At 33.9% G+C, this 17,455-nt stretch overlaps 1 protein-coding gene and 1 long non-coding RNA gene across 3 annotated transcripts in view; one reads left to right on the plus strand and one right to left on the minus strand.

Annotated features, from left to right (window-relative positions):
* Positions 1–17,455, minus strand: part of LOC135127663 (uncharacterized) — a 34,845-nt gene that overhangs the window by 1,965 nt on the left and 15,425 nt on the right. For both annotated transcript variants that reach the window (XM_064054194.1, XM_064054193.1), the window contains exons 3-7: positions 710–857; positions 409–494; positions 263–358; positions 151–213; positions 17–100 (exon numbers count right to left, since the gene is read on the minus strand). In XM_064054194.1, the coding sequence (XP_063910264.1) occupies positions 17–100; positions 151–213; positions 263–358; positions 409–494; positions 710–857 (477 nt within the window). The remainder of the gene's footprint in view (positions 1–16; positions 101–150; positions 214–262; positions 359–408; positions 495–709; positions 858–17,455) is intronic.
* On the plus strand, positions 8,586–9,825 carry LOC135128288 (uncharacterized). Its single transcript, XR_010280361.1, has 3 exons — positions 8,586–8,842; positions 8,895–9,445; positions 9,499–9,825. It is a non-coding gene; the product is annotated as an uncharacterized LOC135128288 (long non-coding RNA).

A 17,455-nucleotide genomic window follows, 5' to 3' on the forward strand; every position in this document is an offset into this window, starting at 1 on the left:
GGGGAAATGGTCTTACCCTGTTGTTTTGATCGTCTTGGGCCCTACCTCGACCCGCTTTTAATTCTTGATATTGAGATATCACACATAGTAAGGCATACACCTGAAATACGTACTAGTTATAACTTAAATTTTTGAAAATTCGTTACTTACATTTAAAGATGTAATAAAAAAGTCTATCGTTATCAAAATGGCTATGCTCGGATTGAACTTTAGCTGTAAAATAAACATTGATGCCGTGTTCAAACGTTGATTCGACACTCACCGCATGTTCGATAAATTGATGACAAATGTAGGCTAGATCCTGAAGAATAAATAAAATTAGATTTATGATCCACGGTATTAACAAAAGTTTGCAGTCCTGCGAACAAGAGTTATTATTTTCTTAATGCGATTAACCATAATTCTCACCTTATAAAGTCCGTAAAGCAGTAGGCAGGAAGTGGGTATCCCACAGGACGATACCGACAAAGTAAGCAGGGTAAATGTGACAGAAGCTGAAAAAATCCAATTTCTCTGTGTCATTAGGAAGATAATTGGAAATGAGGAAATTTGGATGGGCCTCTGTAGTAAAATTATTAATAACAAGTTTTCGTGTTTACATTACCGCCAGAACCCGAACCCACCGGAGGGGTTTGTTCACTTTTGAAAGGTTTCGTTAAATTTTACAGAGTTCCATGTTGGGTAAAGTGGTTGTTAAAAAAATACGTACACGGCGATGTTGTGTCGGGATCGAGGTTTGTCGCGTGCTTCATGTCTGTACAATTACTACTATTCGTTTTCAAGGAACAATTTTTGAGGTATTCCAGTTCTTCGTGGAGAACCATGGAAGAGTGGGCTGCCGTGATGGTGTAGTAGAACTGGAAAAAAATAATTTCATGTATATGTGCAGACGAGGTGAGGTTAGTATGAATTTAGAATCAAGTGTAATGAAATCATTAAGCATCCAATTCATGGGTTTGAAAATCATGAATTGCGGCTTAATCCATGTTAGCCCCTTTCTAAGTTCCGTAAATTTAAATTACAAGGTAGTAATATTTAATTTTTTGCTTTCTCCTGTCGTAGTTTGTCATGAAAAATGTATGTTAATATTTAGAATAAATAAATTCCGGTGTTGGATCTTGATGTAACCATTGTGTATATTTTTAGTGCTTCCATGTAAGTATTTATTGATTATTTAAATTATTTTCTTGTCATCGTCGGGGCATTAAGTCACGGCCTTCAGGTGTTAATTTTTTCTTCAAGAACATGACTTGAACTTTAACATAATTTGAAGGGCGTCTATTGTAACGTTTCTGAACAACGTTTTACTACTTTTTTAAGCTCGTAGGTCTTGGTTCTATAGGTAGGTTTCGCAGTGTCTAACAAGGGAAAAAATCGATGTTCCCTCTGTCATATTTGCTTGTTTAGGTAGAAATCACCCCCAAAACTTTTTCTATATTTCGCTTGATTTATATTCTTTGTGTTTTGCTTGCAACTCGGCATGAATTTTAATTTGAAAATATTTTCTTACGCAAAAAGAAACAAAAGTCTTGTTGGTCTTGTTTATCGCATAATTTACATCAACATGTATTTCTCAACTTGGTAGAATCTAAGCGGTCGATAGCTGTCTGCTTGTTTTGGTATTGTACCGCTTGAAACTTTTGTTTTATTAACACCCTATCCCGCATCCAGAGTGGTGTGTGAGAACCGAATTATGTAGAGTGGATTTTGAACAAACTCATCAAATTTTTAAACTTTCAATTAACGCACTAAAGACCGGTTCGGAACAAGAAAAAAAGAGATAATCGTGGCGGCTCCTAGTTAAACTGATGCCATAACAACTTTAGTCGTTCTAATAAGTTTTAATAGCGTTAATAAAATGGAAATCCTGTTAAATATTTATGCTCTCAACTCTCTTTTGTGTACTTTCAAACATTAAGTAATTAATTAAGGTACTTTTTCGATCTTTAAAATTGCATATTCATAGGGGTTGCGATGGAAACTTTTCCATTAGAAGTTTCATTTAGTTTTGTTAGTTTTATCACAAAAGCAGTGTTTGGATGAGGGTTTTTTTTGTTTTATTGATTATTTGACGGTATGTTGTACCGACAAACTGGCATCCATTACCGACAAAATTGTGTTTACTTATGAAGGGGCATTTATTTACTTGAAAAACTCCAGTAGCGGAAGAAAAACAACTTCAGTTCGATTAAAAACACACAATATGGGACATGTTTTTTGTAATTATCTAATTGATTCATAAATACACGATGACCACACAATATAGAACTTGTTTGACGTTAATTCACAGGTTAAATGCTGCTTTTTTAAACGTATATTATAAAAAAGAAAAACTAAGAAGAGAAATTAGGGCTATTATTAGGAAAATATTTAATGTGACCATTTAAAATTTCTAAAGCGTCAAACCCTGTTGCTGAGTTCTTGATGGAATTTATTTCGCATTTTGAGGAAGCGCTGTATAAAGATTTAAAGATAAAAAAGACGGCAATTGCAACTGATATAAATTTAGAGTACTTAAATTGATTCAATAAATCCAACTAGTGTTCAGATAGATTTTATACGCTCAAACTATCATCGATTCTCTCCCATTTTATCGGGTGCCACAGTCTAGCACTTAATCCTTCAGCACAAAGGAAATTTCTCTAAAAACGTCCGATAATACACTAAGATGTCCACGGTCTTGTGATCATGTAGGTCAGTATTGCATGGCCGAAATAATTTATTACGTTCTCTAACAAAGAGATGAACGCTGCAGGGTTTAGCTTTCGTTGTTTTGTTGAAATTTCATCTCGAGCTTGATTAGATCCTTAAAATTTATCAAAGGCCGGTTTGCTGCAGGAAATCGTTGCATGGATAAGAGGGAAGATCGTTGAAAGTCTTATTTGCGAAGTAATTGTTGGGAGATTAGTATTTGTTTTCTTGAAAAGGCGAACTGTTACGAAACATCTCAATCAAGATAGCTGCAGTGTAGATGAAGTTCTATTTAATTACTGTACTAGGACTTGGACACAAGTGTTTTCATAGTTGCAACAAAATTCCGTTTTAATTATGACATGATTGTGTGTCTGTCAGTTCGTTGCAACTTTTCGCCGGGGAAAATCTAACCAACAAATCACTTTCGTTTTTTCCGCAAATAAATTATCCTCGAGCTTAGCGCATTGATACTGTCCAAACACTCATCACACCAAATTAAACATTCCGAATCGTTCCAAACACACACGGAAAGAAAAAAAAATATTTTGAAATATCCGTTTCGGTAATCCTCGGTCTCGTGATGGATGGATCAGCAGGAGTTAAACATGCTTCCTGTTTCTATGACAACCCGAGGCGGATTACAAGATCCACCGGACATGAATATACCATACCCAGGCTCGCGCCAGTTTAAAATTAACCCTTGTGCCTTAATGCGTTTGTTCCAGACTTTAATCACGATATGACTTTGGGCCTCAGGTGTTCTGATGAATCTATTCATATGACGACAATAATCCAGTTTTAATAAATGGCCTTGTTAACTGAAATGCTTTGCATTTAGGTAGTTTACATAATTCTAAGAGAGATGAATAAATTGCTGAGCAAAAGCTGCCGCAATAATTATGGGAAGCTTGTCGAATCGATATTTGGCGACCGTCGTTCGTGTAAGTAATATTAAGGTAATATGTAATGAGTAGGTTATGTATTGGTTATTGATTAGCGAGATTATTGTATTAAACTATTTAACCTATTTGTGTATCGACTTATACGCATAGGGGTTTAAATTGAAAAAGGGAAAAATCAGTTTTTCATAAACGTCGAATCCTGGAATCTTGCCATTGAAAGGGCAAAGGTGAGATCAGTTACAATAGCTACATTTGTCGGCATTTGTGCAAAAATTTCAAATCAACGTCGTAACAAGTTGTTGTATATGAAAATCCAGGCTGTTATAGATTCAGTTTTTGGGGTAAGACGACGAAAACGACAGATGTTGAACTGTACATCACTAATACCACGTTTATTAAAACAGTCTTCACATGCAAGCCGAGCGTTTTCAAGCGATTAAAAAGTGAATTCGCCATTTTCTCGGAAAGAAGAAACTCAGCACAAATCATCCTACTCCAGAATCTTATCAAGTAGTAGAAAGGGTGTTTGAATTAAATAGGGTAAAGGTCAAATCGTACGGTTACATTTGTTCGGGATAAGATTCGATCTCGTCTTGAATTAAACGAAGCGGTTTAGCAGATTAGCTCAGCCGCTTTTCTAACAATAATTATCGTCAAATGGAATTATCGCTGGGTTGAGACGTGTTTTCTCGACTGAGGTTTTGATATTTGAAGAAATCAATTCTTGCGTTTGTACGTACCCACTTCGACGACTTCAAAGGGAAAGCAAATCCGCCGTAAACCGTAAAACAGCAAGAAGAGTTGAAACCTGTCACGTCAAATTCTATCAGAAACTTTATAGAAACACGATGATTTTCTGTTTGCATAATTTTATAAAAGAATACTCGATTTGTATAAGTAGGCCCGGACAGGTACATTTTTATGCAAAAAAAGTGAAAAAGTAATTTAAAGTTTAATTAAGCTGAACCTCATGCATATTTGAATTTTAAAATAAAATTAATTGTAAGAGAGATAATGTTCGTAAATTATGGAATACCAGATATAGAGGCACTTTTTTAATTTAATAGAAAATAACAGTCGCGAACGCATTAGGAGAATCCGAGAAGCGAAATATGCAAACAATATTAAAATTAATGCCTGTTTACATTTCCATTATTAACATGTTCTCGTGTTATGGACATAATTAAAACCAGTAAAATTTATCGTTTTATAGCGGCTTTTAGAAGTCTTTGTCAGTTGAAATGACATATTTTCCAGTCCCTTCGGTTCAAGGACCCATTCGTAGTCAACAATTCTCCAACTATCATTTATAACTGTCGTCTTCCCTTTGAAGTCGAGTTAAAAACTTTTTATCACCATTAATTGTCCTTGAGCGTCTTCCAAGAACTTGAAATTTGTCGTCTACTTATCGATAATCATTTAACGAGTTTCATTTTTATTCTTCGCAGCTACACACATTCTTTATAGTTGGTATCTTGATGGTAATTTATTTAGCTCGGCTTTCCAGAACTCCTTTTTCGTAATTACTTCGCCTTCGTAGTTTATTTAGAGCATAAGGGAGAGCAAATGAGGAACTTTACGGTTAGCTAATGGTATTTGGTGGTAATTTTGTGATGAACTATTTCGACCCCAAAAGTGCTTTTCTTTTAATTAGAACGTTATTCTTCGAGGTTTTTATTTGGCGCTTGATTTTAACCCGGCGCATCCACCATTACGATAGTCGGATGTGCGCTTAATTTTTATGTCCCGTCCTTTTAATTCTTTTTAATCCTCGTCTCAAATAATAGGTCTACTATTCCACTGATCTAAATCTTATTCTGTTTAATTTAAAATTATGTTTTATATTTTAGTCTTCTACATTTCTATATTATAGAATGATTATTATCTCAGGTGGCTTTATATACATTGTAAACATTTGTCGGAAGCGAGTTCTCGCAAACTTTAATGTTGTATCAGATTTACTCCAAAATTTCCTCTTCGTGTTTTCTTTTTTTTTTCATCCTCTTTGTGGCAAGAAATTCCTCGTGAAATAAAACTCTGTTCCTAATTTTGTATATTTATTTCTGTGATTTTGAACGCGTATTAATATTTGAGACAGACGATGGCTCTACTAATAATAAATGACTTCCGTCGAAAAATGTTTTTCTCGTAAGCAGAAGTTTGCAAGTCGTACCAATATTTTATCAATCAAAGTCGTCGTAAAATTAAAGAAAGCTTTGTTTATGAGATACCCACTTAATAAAATTGTTTCGTCTGAGAGTTGTAAAAAAATGAGTAGCGATTACATGGGATTCTTTCTTCGGCGAACAAATATTTATGCAGCACTCGCTCGAAATTGCCATCAAAACAAACAAATCGATATGTTACAAACATAGAGTACGCAATTATTGCCGGAAAAATTTAATTTACGAATTAATTGTCTATATTATCTGTTTCATGTCCCGTTAGACTTTTATGCCAACTATAAAATAGACGAATAAAATACATTTTATTGCCCGAAGGACCTTATTTGCTGGAGTATAATCGTATTGTGTGTTAAGTGGACGGTTTCAGATAACCACCGTCATATATTTTTTCTTATTCCCAAAAGGTTTTATGTCGTGTCTCCTGACTCCTATAAAAATCCTAAATATGTTTTTCAGGCAATAAACTCGATATAATTTGGTGATGTAGATGTCATGTATGGGGGAGGTAGATATTAAATTTTCCTAAGTGGGGATCGGAGAATTTTTGATGGAAAACGTAATGGGGAAAACAATTAACAACACATTTCCGAACTCAGCATGTGGAGCATTAAAGTCGGTTTTCGGTCGTCAGTTAGTTGTGAGTGAAGGAGGCAAAGTTAACGAATTTTTTATGCAAGAGCTAAATTAAGTTTGGAAGTGACATGGAAGAAATTTAAAGTTGAGGCAATTATTTTTTGTTAAGCTGTGTTCATCGAATAAAAACAGAGGAATTTTAAGCGAGAATTTGCATAGCAACACGTTTGTAAGGGGGGTTAATTAGAAGTAAGAATAATAATGTATACAATTGTCTACACAAATGGAGGTTTTTTTTAAGGTAACTCTAGTGTCTAGAAAGTGTCTTTTTTTTATAATTTCATTGTTTATAAATAACTTTTGAACCCCATGCATGACGCTAATTCCCTAGTGTTCGAAAAGTTTTGAATTAATTTTGAATTTGCGTGCTTTCATAACGATGGGTATTTTTTATCACGGAAAACTTCCTCATTGCCGAAAGTTTGTTCAATAAATAAAAATAAATTCCACACCAATAAACCCCAAGCGCATAAATTCCCCAAAAAGAAAAACTAAAGCGAATCGACGCGTTTCTAGCTTTCCTATAATCTATTAGAAAAAGCTTTTAGGAAATTATATAAGGCTTGAATCCAACTTTTGCTCGCATGAAAGAAGTTATTGCACCTTTCGTTCAGCGAACGAGATTTCGACTGTTTGTGAACTATCAGTCTGAGAAAAACGATTTTATTACTTTTGTCGCAAATTGCCGATGAACTTTACATTTATATCCTGATAACTGGTAAAGACACGAATCGCTTTCAAGATTTTATTCGCTTTGCATTTTTGCTAGTTGGAAAGTTATAAATTTAATTAAGTGTTCCGAGTTAGTAGGCAGTAAAATAAAATTAAGGATATAGTGTATAGAAGAAAAGAGCTAAGGGAGATACGATGAAGTCAACATTTATCTAGCTTTGCATCAAACTCTAACTTCCTTGAAATACATTACGCTACATTATCTCCGATACGAAACTCCCTAAAGACGTATACTATCCTGTCACGTCTTAGGGGTACACTAAAATGCTCGGCAAAATTAATTCCTGCACATCATAATGTTTGAAAGCACCCGAATCTAAATGAGTCTAATTTGAGCGGTTAAGCATCTCCGAAAAAGGATTATGAATGTACTCGAGCAGAAAACGAAATAAATTATTGTTCTGTGACGCCGAGAGTGAGTTAAATGAAAAAATTCTCACACTTTTGTTTGGATTCGCGCGCCCGAAAAAGTAACAAGGGGTGAATTTCGAGATGGAAATGGGCAATTAAGTCGACTATGCTGAAATAGAAGCGCCTAATTACTTCGAACGAAATTTAAACCTCTCCTACTATAAATTTAACCAACTAGTCGAACTTTCAGGGATCAATTGTACTTGTTCTGATGGTGGAGTGTGAGTCAGTAATGGACCACACATACAAATACTAACCCGAAACAGAAATTTGTCCTTTGTCGCTGGTACAAATTACGTATTCGATTGTTGTACGGGGGATACATAATTCGAATTTCAATGATGCCCGAACCTAACTAGATTTAGGGTTAGACTATTGCAACAGTATCGGTTTGATGTTTAACAGTAAGTTTAGTATGTGTTGGGAGTGTTTAAATTATTGATTATTATAGTATATTTTGCGTTGTACGTGCCATTGTTATTTTTAATTTTAAAATTCGATTTTATCAACTATCAAGCAATAAGATGGCAATAGCAGAGAAAAGTCGATTAGATTTTGTCACATTCGTTGCAATGTTGTTATAATTACATGGTTAACGTCAAAATATGAAATGATTAATTACTATGAGACACATAATCGATAAATATTTAAAATTTAAATTTCATTTTTTTGTGCTTTCTAAAGAAGGTAAGTGAAGTTGACAGATTTTTTTCTATGTTTAGAGGTTGAAGTAATTGTCACATGTATGTTTGTTAATACTGTATATAAGACCACTTTTGAGTTACGTTTTAAACCCAATAAAAACCTCATTGCACTAAAGCGTAAATAAAAGTAGCGTTTAATACTGCAAGGATTGCCTCGAAAAGGAGTTTATTAAGTGTTTTATGTCGATTTCATTTATTCGCCGCGAGTACGCGTCCCACTGTGTTTGTATGGCACTTTCAAAAATAAAAGTCTCACGACGACGCCCGAGCATTTAGGTCTTTCATAAAAATAAGTCACTTCGTTTGTCGCCGAGTGCAATATTGCGTATACAAAGTACCGCTTTTGAGTGGTTTCGAAAGACGATATTTTACAAACAATACTGCCAGTGCAATATCTGATCACAAACACATTGCGAGTTCACATCTCGTTTAGTCGTTTCGTGTTGTGTTGGATTCTTTTTAAAATTAAATTATATCAGAAGCAACCCTTTTCGTGGAAATAAACTTTATGAAAGGTAATATTTTTAAGGGGGATTTTACATATCCCACTTCCTTTGAGACTTAAAGGGAATTAGAGCCGGTATAAAATTCATAAGTTTTATATTCGTTTTAACCCTTTGCATTTTTTCCAGCCATAATTTTATTTAATTTTCCTGGGAATCCCTTTCATGTGTTAATTTCGGGTTGGTCTGATCGGGCCTTAAAAACGGAGGCCGATAATGAATCATCTCGGTGTGTTCCCAACGGTGCGATAAAATAAAAATATGCCTCTGCGGATGATATATTTTCGGCAGGATGGATTGGAATTTTTATATAAATATCGTGACAGTTAGGAAATTGTCTCCTGGAAAGTAGCCGTTTTGAAAATTTATAGCGTTCAAGTTCCATCTTGGTGACAAGGAGAACTACTTCCATATATACTCAATTAAGTTAAGCGACGCTTTCTACAATTTATAGGATCCAGCTCGATGGTAATTGAAATAGTGGAAGGAATATAGGTTCTGACGAGCTTGTAAATGTTGAGACCGTTACCAGATTGAAGCCAGATTCTTTTCGTAATAGAATCGTGCAACCGTGTTTTAATGTATGCGTCGTAGTTCGAGTCCATGTTGCAAAACAAATGTTGACATATGTATCAGCAAAATGAATAATAGAGCTCGAATGTGGTTTAATTTAGGGAAAGGTTTATGGTTACCGACACCGTCAATATTTGTAGTAGAATAGTTTATTTTGTAGATTTCCAGCCACTGGTTATTTTGTATGAGGGGTAATTTAATTTTCTCCAGAATGTTGTTCTGCGCACCACACGTGTAAACACAGTTCAGACTTCTGTAATCAATTATGTAGTTTACAATTCACGAAAAAAATGTATGTGGGGTTTGTTTTAGATAATACATAACGGTCTTCTCCAAATAGGACACGTCAAAGAAGATTTAACAACAACGTTGATTACAATAATGGGTATTGTCATATTTTGTGTGCACATTATCAGTTATTCAGGTGAAAGTCGCACTCTATCAATGTTTATTTGTCGTCTAAATCACATTTATCTTACTAAATATACTCTGGAATTATTTTATTGTTGTTATTGTTCACTTTATTTTTACGAGTTGTTATTCTTTGTTTTTGTGACAAGCATGTGACCAAAAAAAATCAATAAAATCATAACAACAAATTCAGCGTAATCTATTTTGAGTAATATTTTGCATTTTTGGAGAGATGTTATTTCATTGCTGCAACAGCTTCATCCAGCACCTTATCAAAATATCTGTCAAATTTTGTTACTGATATATCTAAAGATAAATCTTTATGGATGAAGCCGTAATTTTAAATCAGACGTTTTTATTGCACTTTAAGACTTCTCTTTCACGTGGTTCTATTGATCTTCGAAAACGTAAATATGCAAAAAATAATTTTGATCTACTAATTTATTGTTTTGTCTCTTTTTGGCGAGATAATTCCATTATTAAATGAGTGCAATGCACTTTTAATTAAGTAAGCTTATTTGTGATAAACCGACGCACATAAATGTTTATTACGTACTCGTGGAAAATGTGTTGTCTTGAATATTGAGCGAATCCCCCGCTATTATTTATATTAAATCCACCTCCACACATGAAAATTATAGGTAAGTTTATGATGCAAACCGCCGTAACAAACACGCTGATAACAAAATAACGACGCATAAAATACGTTATTATTCGATTATATCGCATTCGATTGTCCTGATTTCCAGTCAAGATACATAGTATAAAGTTTATATGCAATCACATTCGACGATAATTGTTCGGAACCGATTTAGATTATCATCCACTGGGCACAATTCCAATTTTACTCCGCTTTAATACATTTTGTAACATGTCGGTTATTTATGGTTTCAGTAAAAAACTACTCCAAACTCTGTCGGCTTTGATAAATGAAATATGTCAATTTAGATGCTCAGAGTAAAAAATCTGGAGCTTTATCTTGTACGGGTCGCCCACAGTGTCCAGATTTATTGTCACCGTCGCGGTTAAGAACAATAAATAATTTTTAAATAATATTGTCGCGGTAATTTATGGGTTGCGTGATGGTAATTTATGAGGGAAAAAAGTTTGGACAGTGAAATTTCCTTAATTAAACACGGATTATCCGCAGAAATGATAAATGTGTATTAATCTATCTCTGTTCCGACGCGATTATTTATCAGCAGCCACGAAATCATTTATTTAGCAAGTTAATAATGTGATGGTATAAATCTGTTCCTTGCGGTACCATTACTGTAATATTGACGTTCATCTGTTTAATTGGTGCAACGCTAAGACTAATGGACAGTCTGAAGATGCTGCTGGATAAATAGTTAATATAGCAAATCTCCAACGTTTAAAGTGTGCCACTTCGTGATCTTACGTTGTCCCGCTTTGCATAGAAAGTACCTAAATAAATTATTTAATTAAACAATAATCAAATTAATGTTCGCTATAAGCAAGTGCTCCACGAGGTGGCAAAATTCATTTGACAAAGTGCAAGAGAATTAGCATTTTAGTGGCTTCCAGTACTAAACACCAAAATAAAGTGTCTTTTATAGACCATTTTCCTTAAAAGCGTGCGTTTTAGCTGTAAAATGTCTTTAGCTCCCTTCGGCACTTTAATCAAAGTTTAAATATTAGTTGCTTATTTCAGTTTGTTGACTCTGTTGCTCCTTCGTGAATATAAATGAATTTTTAATGCGAGAGTGTATGGAGAAACTGCAAATAGATCAATAACCGGTATACCGTAAAAAATGGATTTGCTTTTTTGATAGTACGTACGGGAATTTTATCCCTCGAAGCAAAAACTGAGCACTTGTACACGATTACGGTTATAACAACGACACAGAGCTGAAGCAGATGTTAAAATTTTATTCTTTTGCAGTGGAAAGAGAACACCGTGCTGTACGTTACGTGTTTTCACGTCGTATCAAAAATATTGTTTTATCAGGGTGCTGTCTGAATAACAAGGGTTGTTGTTTTACGTTTTTGTGACTGTATTATGAGTGCGTACACATTCAAAGCGAAAGACGTTACGATCATGAGCATATTATTATGTTGTGTTAATAAACAAGAAAAAATGGTTGCTTGTTTTTATATGACTGTCGGCTTCGGTAGATGTTTGTGTTTAAACTTTACAATAACAAAAAACATGTAAGCGTTTACAGTTTTAAAGCTTCAGTTTTTCACCTTAGCAGATAATCGTTTAGGATAACGTTAAAAAGAATGATTATTTTTTCAGTATTTTTAGAAGTTGTGGTATGCATAATTTAAAACACATACTTTAAGGTTATAAAAGATAGTCCAGGGACGTAAATTACGTTTCTCAGACATATTTCATAATTTTTCTCTTATGTATTGTTATATCCATCATTCCTTTTATCATGTGTAAAGATCATTACTCGTTCATCCGAAATCATCAGAATATAGATCCATCTGATCCATTTACAAACATCAACATTTTGTTTTCCGTGAGAACTGTAAACATTTTTCATCATTAACAAAAGCCAGCCACCATATTAAAGATATCCCATCCCACCGCTGTCACCAGATGTTGTGGGCCCGAACGGGATAAAACTGTTGTCTTTTAAATTACTAGCTTTAATTCTTCTTGACGAAAATACAAGATTTGGAGCAGATTGTTAAAATAGATAATAATTTACCGTGACCACTATAAATAGTAAATAATAAAACATGTGTTTGAAGGAACAGCTCCGAATTCAGCATTCTGTATTTTCGGGTATTAGAGAACTGAACGCAGTGATAAACTGCAAGGACAGCATTTCCGTAATCCTCATACAAATGCTTCAAAAGCAGACCGTACACAGCTTTTAATCTTGTATAAAAGCACATTATTCAAAATATTGACAGATCCGCCTGCTCTCTTGTATTTTTTGATCTTGGCGTGCTCTACATAGCGTTTCTTTTAAAAGCAGACGTCGACAACCCAAAACCTGAATTCGATACAGAAATGTAGACTACATTAATAACAAATGGAGCAACGACACATTTGAAAACGGACGCGATATTTCACCTCACCAAACAAAGGCAGAAGCCATTTATCTTGTGGTGATGTATTTCACTATATTCTTAGAAAACTAGCTCAAATTTCATTTGCATTTAGTGCCAGATTTGACGATCATTACGCAGGATGGAAACAACCCAAATGACCCTATAAAAAGGCATCGCCCATAAAGCAGACTTGATTCGATTAAAAGTGATTGACAGGTAGGAAAACAATTTGTGAGTTATTTCAGACCTTCAGCAAATTAGATAGAGCACATTTTAAATACTTCGAGTAGTGTTACGGGCAAAATAAACATTCAACTAAACGAGAGAAAAACTAATTGGTGTTGTTATTGGCCGGCGGTCAACATTCAAGTGATATTGAGAACGTGTGCTAGACTTCAATAGAATAATGGTGCACGTGTGGACTCTGAAATAACGTTCCTTCTGATCGATCAAAGCGCGAAGAACATGTCCGGAGTTACAAATGTAATAACAAGAGCGTAGATTTTTGTGGGGAAGACTGACCACACTTTTTCATTAAAGAATAAAGCCGCCGGAATCACGGAAAAGTGGATTTGTTCGGTGTAATTTCGTCTGGTTAGTCTGGCACGACGTATCCTATTAGTCCGAGATTATGAATTTATGCCTTTGCGACGCTAACGAGTTAAATATTTGTAAGAAAATAACACGAGATGTTTTACCAAAGAGAATACCGTGGATTCGTGCGACTCATATAACTTTGATGGTCGACATTATGACATTGCCAGACTTCCCAAATCCCGCAGAAAAGCGTAACCAAGAACGTGCAAAAATAGATAAATATTTTATCAGATTCATAAATCTTTTAGTTGGAATCCTCGCGATTTGTTGAAGTCGTTTGCTAAGTTACTAGAACCTTTTTTACTATTTCTCCCGCAGCATTTTATGACAAATTAAGGCCCATAAATTTTTGATGTTAGCGCAAAAATTCGTAAACGAATACTATAAATGATATATGAGAGAATTTGAGTAAGTCAGATTAATCGGGCGAACAGAGCGTAACCAATAAGTCGAATAATATCGAACACTATTTACTTGCCTCTGCGATGTTGAAAAATGATATCCATGTTTTTGTTTATTTTTCGACGTGGAGTAATTTTTTACAAAGAAAGCAGATCTCTGAGAATAACGAAAACATTTTTCTTATAAATAGCAATTCTATAGGACAAAGTCGAGTCAACATAATCCAAATATTTGTGTGTTCTTTTGTAGTGATGTGTTTTGGAACTGTTAAATTAGGTAAGGTTTATTTGGTCTTTATCCAATGCAGTTGTGGTTTTCTGAACATCTGTTTCGAAACTGATTGCTCTGATTACCGCTTTGGCACTCAACTAAACATGTTTTTTTTGTTCATATATACGTTTTCGTTTCAAAAATAAATTATCGATTATTGTATTTTTATTTCGCTCAATTAATGTTTCTTTTGTTCCGTCGTACTTAAGAATAAATTCTGTAGATTATGTTCGAAGTTATTTTACAATGAATTGAATATTGATGAGCCTGTTCTTAAAATATTTATTTCCCTGTCTTTCGGAAACATAACTTATTCGTTCGCACGAAGTATCAACGACTTTGTGCATCAGTAATTATAAAGAAAAAGGGCTAAACTCATTGTTCATACAGTGTATTATTTATAATTTTTATTCCAGTGAAAATTCTAATTAACGTCTAGAATTACAGACTCGCAGGACGTAGTATAATGTTAAATAAAAAATGAACCAGCAAATAACAATAAGCCTAATTTGGAAGAACTCATCAACCTGAATATTGTTTCGCTTAATTATCTGCAAGTCCCGGAATTATTCAGTTTATTATTTGAGTTTTTGACGGAATAACTTAAACTCCTCTTTTTCTGTTAACAATCTATAAGCAACTGAATAGCATCAACTAGGGTATGTAAAAAAAATAAAGGTTGTTATGTATCCTTTGTGAAATTCGAATTTTTCTTTCCATATATATTTATGATTTATACTTCGTTGTTTGAAAAATGTTTCCAGGTGACCTAGATACCTTTCACCAAGACTAATATTCGGATTTTGTTCAATCGGTTCAAAAGTCATATTTACTGCTTTCGAACGTCTTGTCGATCGAAATCTTTCTGTGACATGATATATTACGGCCATAAATTTAAAATTGCTTTTATCGGTCAAGCTTTTTCTATCCTGAGTTAATAATTATAGCATTTCGCAAAGTGATTGCTTGTTTATTTAGTTCATTTTTAGAAATGAAATAAAAAATGAACTTATTTAACTAATGTCAAGTTGAAAACAATGTATTGATTTAGTTACAAGCTAAGCTTGTTGTAGAAAGGGTAAAATTCTTTATTCTAAAAGCTGAACTAACATTTATTTTTAGAACTGGAGGTAAATTTAGAAACATGGTACGTCAGTTTATAAAAGATAACTGTTTTTGATTTAAAATATATTCTGGGGTACTTTCCTACTCTCGCTAATAAGTAACAGCTTACTCACTATTCTATTAATAACTACCCCAATTTTTTAAATATTTTACCTTATGGTTTGGATTACACGTACAGTTTTTTCGTAGTTATTAGTTCAGTGCTTACTTATCTTTAACTTTGCTTTATAAAAAAGATGTTTCTAATATGGCTACATTTTGAACATCCGTATGTTGACTTTCAGTTTCGCTTTTCTTTAATGGGTTTGTAAATGATTATTATTTTAATCTTAAATGCATGTTGCCATCTGTAGATTTTTTTTAGAAACTGAAAATACATATGCTACGGGAAAATAAAATATAAATAGTGCCCAAAATGTACACCTGATGTAGATGAAACTCAAATGAAACACAATAAATGTGTTATTGTAGTATTGGGCATAATATATTTTCTTTGTCTCGCTTAAATATTTATCAAAAATAAATCGCACAATAAATGTTTTTATTGACTGCTGAAAAAGTTCTCCCAACCACCCTATAAAACTTCAAGTTTGGGTAAATCTGCCCCTTGAGTATAATAAAATAAAGTAAAGCCCACTTATTTATGCAGTTTGTCATCGCTAAACTTTTTCAAAAAATACTTTCTCCATGGAGGAGTATATTTTAATAACAGTCTCCTTGTTTTTGCGGTGCCGTTTCTGCTAATCATTTCAAGTAAATATCACGCAAACCTATTTCCAGTTTGGTGAATTTACTGCAACAGACACGATAAATTATGATCACGCATCTTGGCAATGTAATTCCTGGTAAAGCCACGATAAAACCCCCAGTGTTAATGTCGTTGCTTCATTCAACCACATATTGTTGCTGAATTTTCGAACGGTAATAATTATCCGTTGGCTAAAACATAATTATAGAAATGAATTGATTGCCTGTTATTTGTGAAAATAACTCGCCAGCACGGATCCTTGAAATCGAAACTTTTAATTGCATGTTTGATCATAAATACTGCCGTAATTAATTAATAAAGCTTCAGAGTCGTCGACGCAAAAAAGTTGTAATCATTAAACTGCCTTTTACCTCAAATTTGGCCACATTTTTTTGCATCACTCGGACCCGTTACTTAATCGGATCCCTCGATCTAGATTACAAAAACTCTAATGTCTTGTGTGGAAACAAAAAATAAAGTTTTGCGCTCGAACAAAAAGAAACGCTGGTTCAAGGATAGTTGTTCACTGGAGCTTTGATGAAAAGCTCCTATTATGACGGCGTTTTATAATGTTGAGGAAATGTCTACATTAATAACCAAAGCAAGCTTTCAGTAAAGGCACTGCGTATAATTTTAGGTTTTGATGTGCTTAATGCACTCTACATAATTGCGTTTTCGTTTCGATTCGTAAATATTTAGACTTTTTCTTCAAATCGTTCTATTTCAAGTGAGACGTTACAAAGGAAGTTGTTAAGATGCTTTTAACCTAAAAACCAGTGCATAAATAACAAGGAGTGATGGATGCCACAAAAGTATGTTTTTTGTGTATACGAACAGTGTGCATTTTATGGCAAAAAATATCGCTGGTGTGATGTTTTCCAGTTGTTAATTAAATTTTATGGCGACTGAGTTGATTTAATGAGGAGCTGATACGAAATTCACCGAAACACAAGTATTTTGTTCGCTCCTATTATGTTGGAAATCTGAATAGAGTGAAATTTAATAAACTAACCCTTGCACGTCTCAATATGCCATCAAGTGGATGCGAAATTGAACAATTAAGATAGTTCAGTAATTGATTGGTTGGGAAACTGTCGCCGCATGCTTCACACGAAATATTTACCTAAGCTTCATAGTTGAGGTTAACAAATATGTAGTTTGTGTGTCAAGTACGCGTAACCTTGTTGAGGATACCAATTTACCGCCACTTGTGTTAATTTGTAGTCAAAAGATTAATTTTTCATGAAATTCAATTCGCTGTTTACTTAGTTCTTGAATAAAATAAGCTGCTGCGTTTTGTTAGATATTTAATTAAAACAAAACATTACGCAAACGCTTTGAAGCGTTTGAAAAACAAAATCCGTCTTTCTAAAGCTTGGATTTACGTCGAATTTGTACTGAGAGATACTAAAATGGCAGTCTTTTCTTTTATGGTTTTTTAAGATCAAAATCCTGTACGATTTTTTGTCAAGAGTGAAGTTGAACGGTTTTCGTATTGCATTTATTAAATTAGCTGCATTTATTATAGTTT

This window comes from Zophobas morio, unplaced genomic scaffold (genome assembly GCF_036711695.1).
Source record: "Zophobas morio isolate AGI-343-1 ecotype UQ-CSIRO unplaced genomic scaffold, CSIRO_AGI_Zmor_V1 ptg000012l, whole genome shotgun sequence".
NCBI classification, from domain to species: Eukaryota; Metazoa; Arthropoda; class Insecta; order Coleoptera; family Tenebrionidae; genus Zophobas; species Zophobas morio.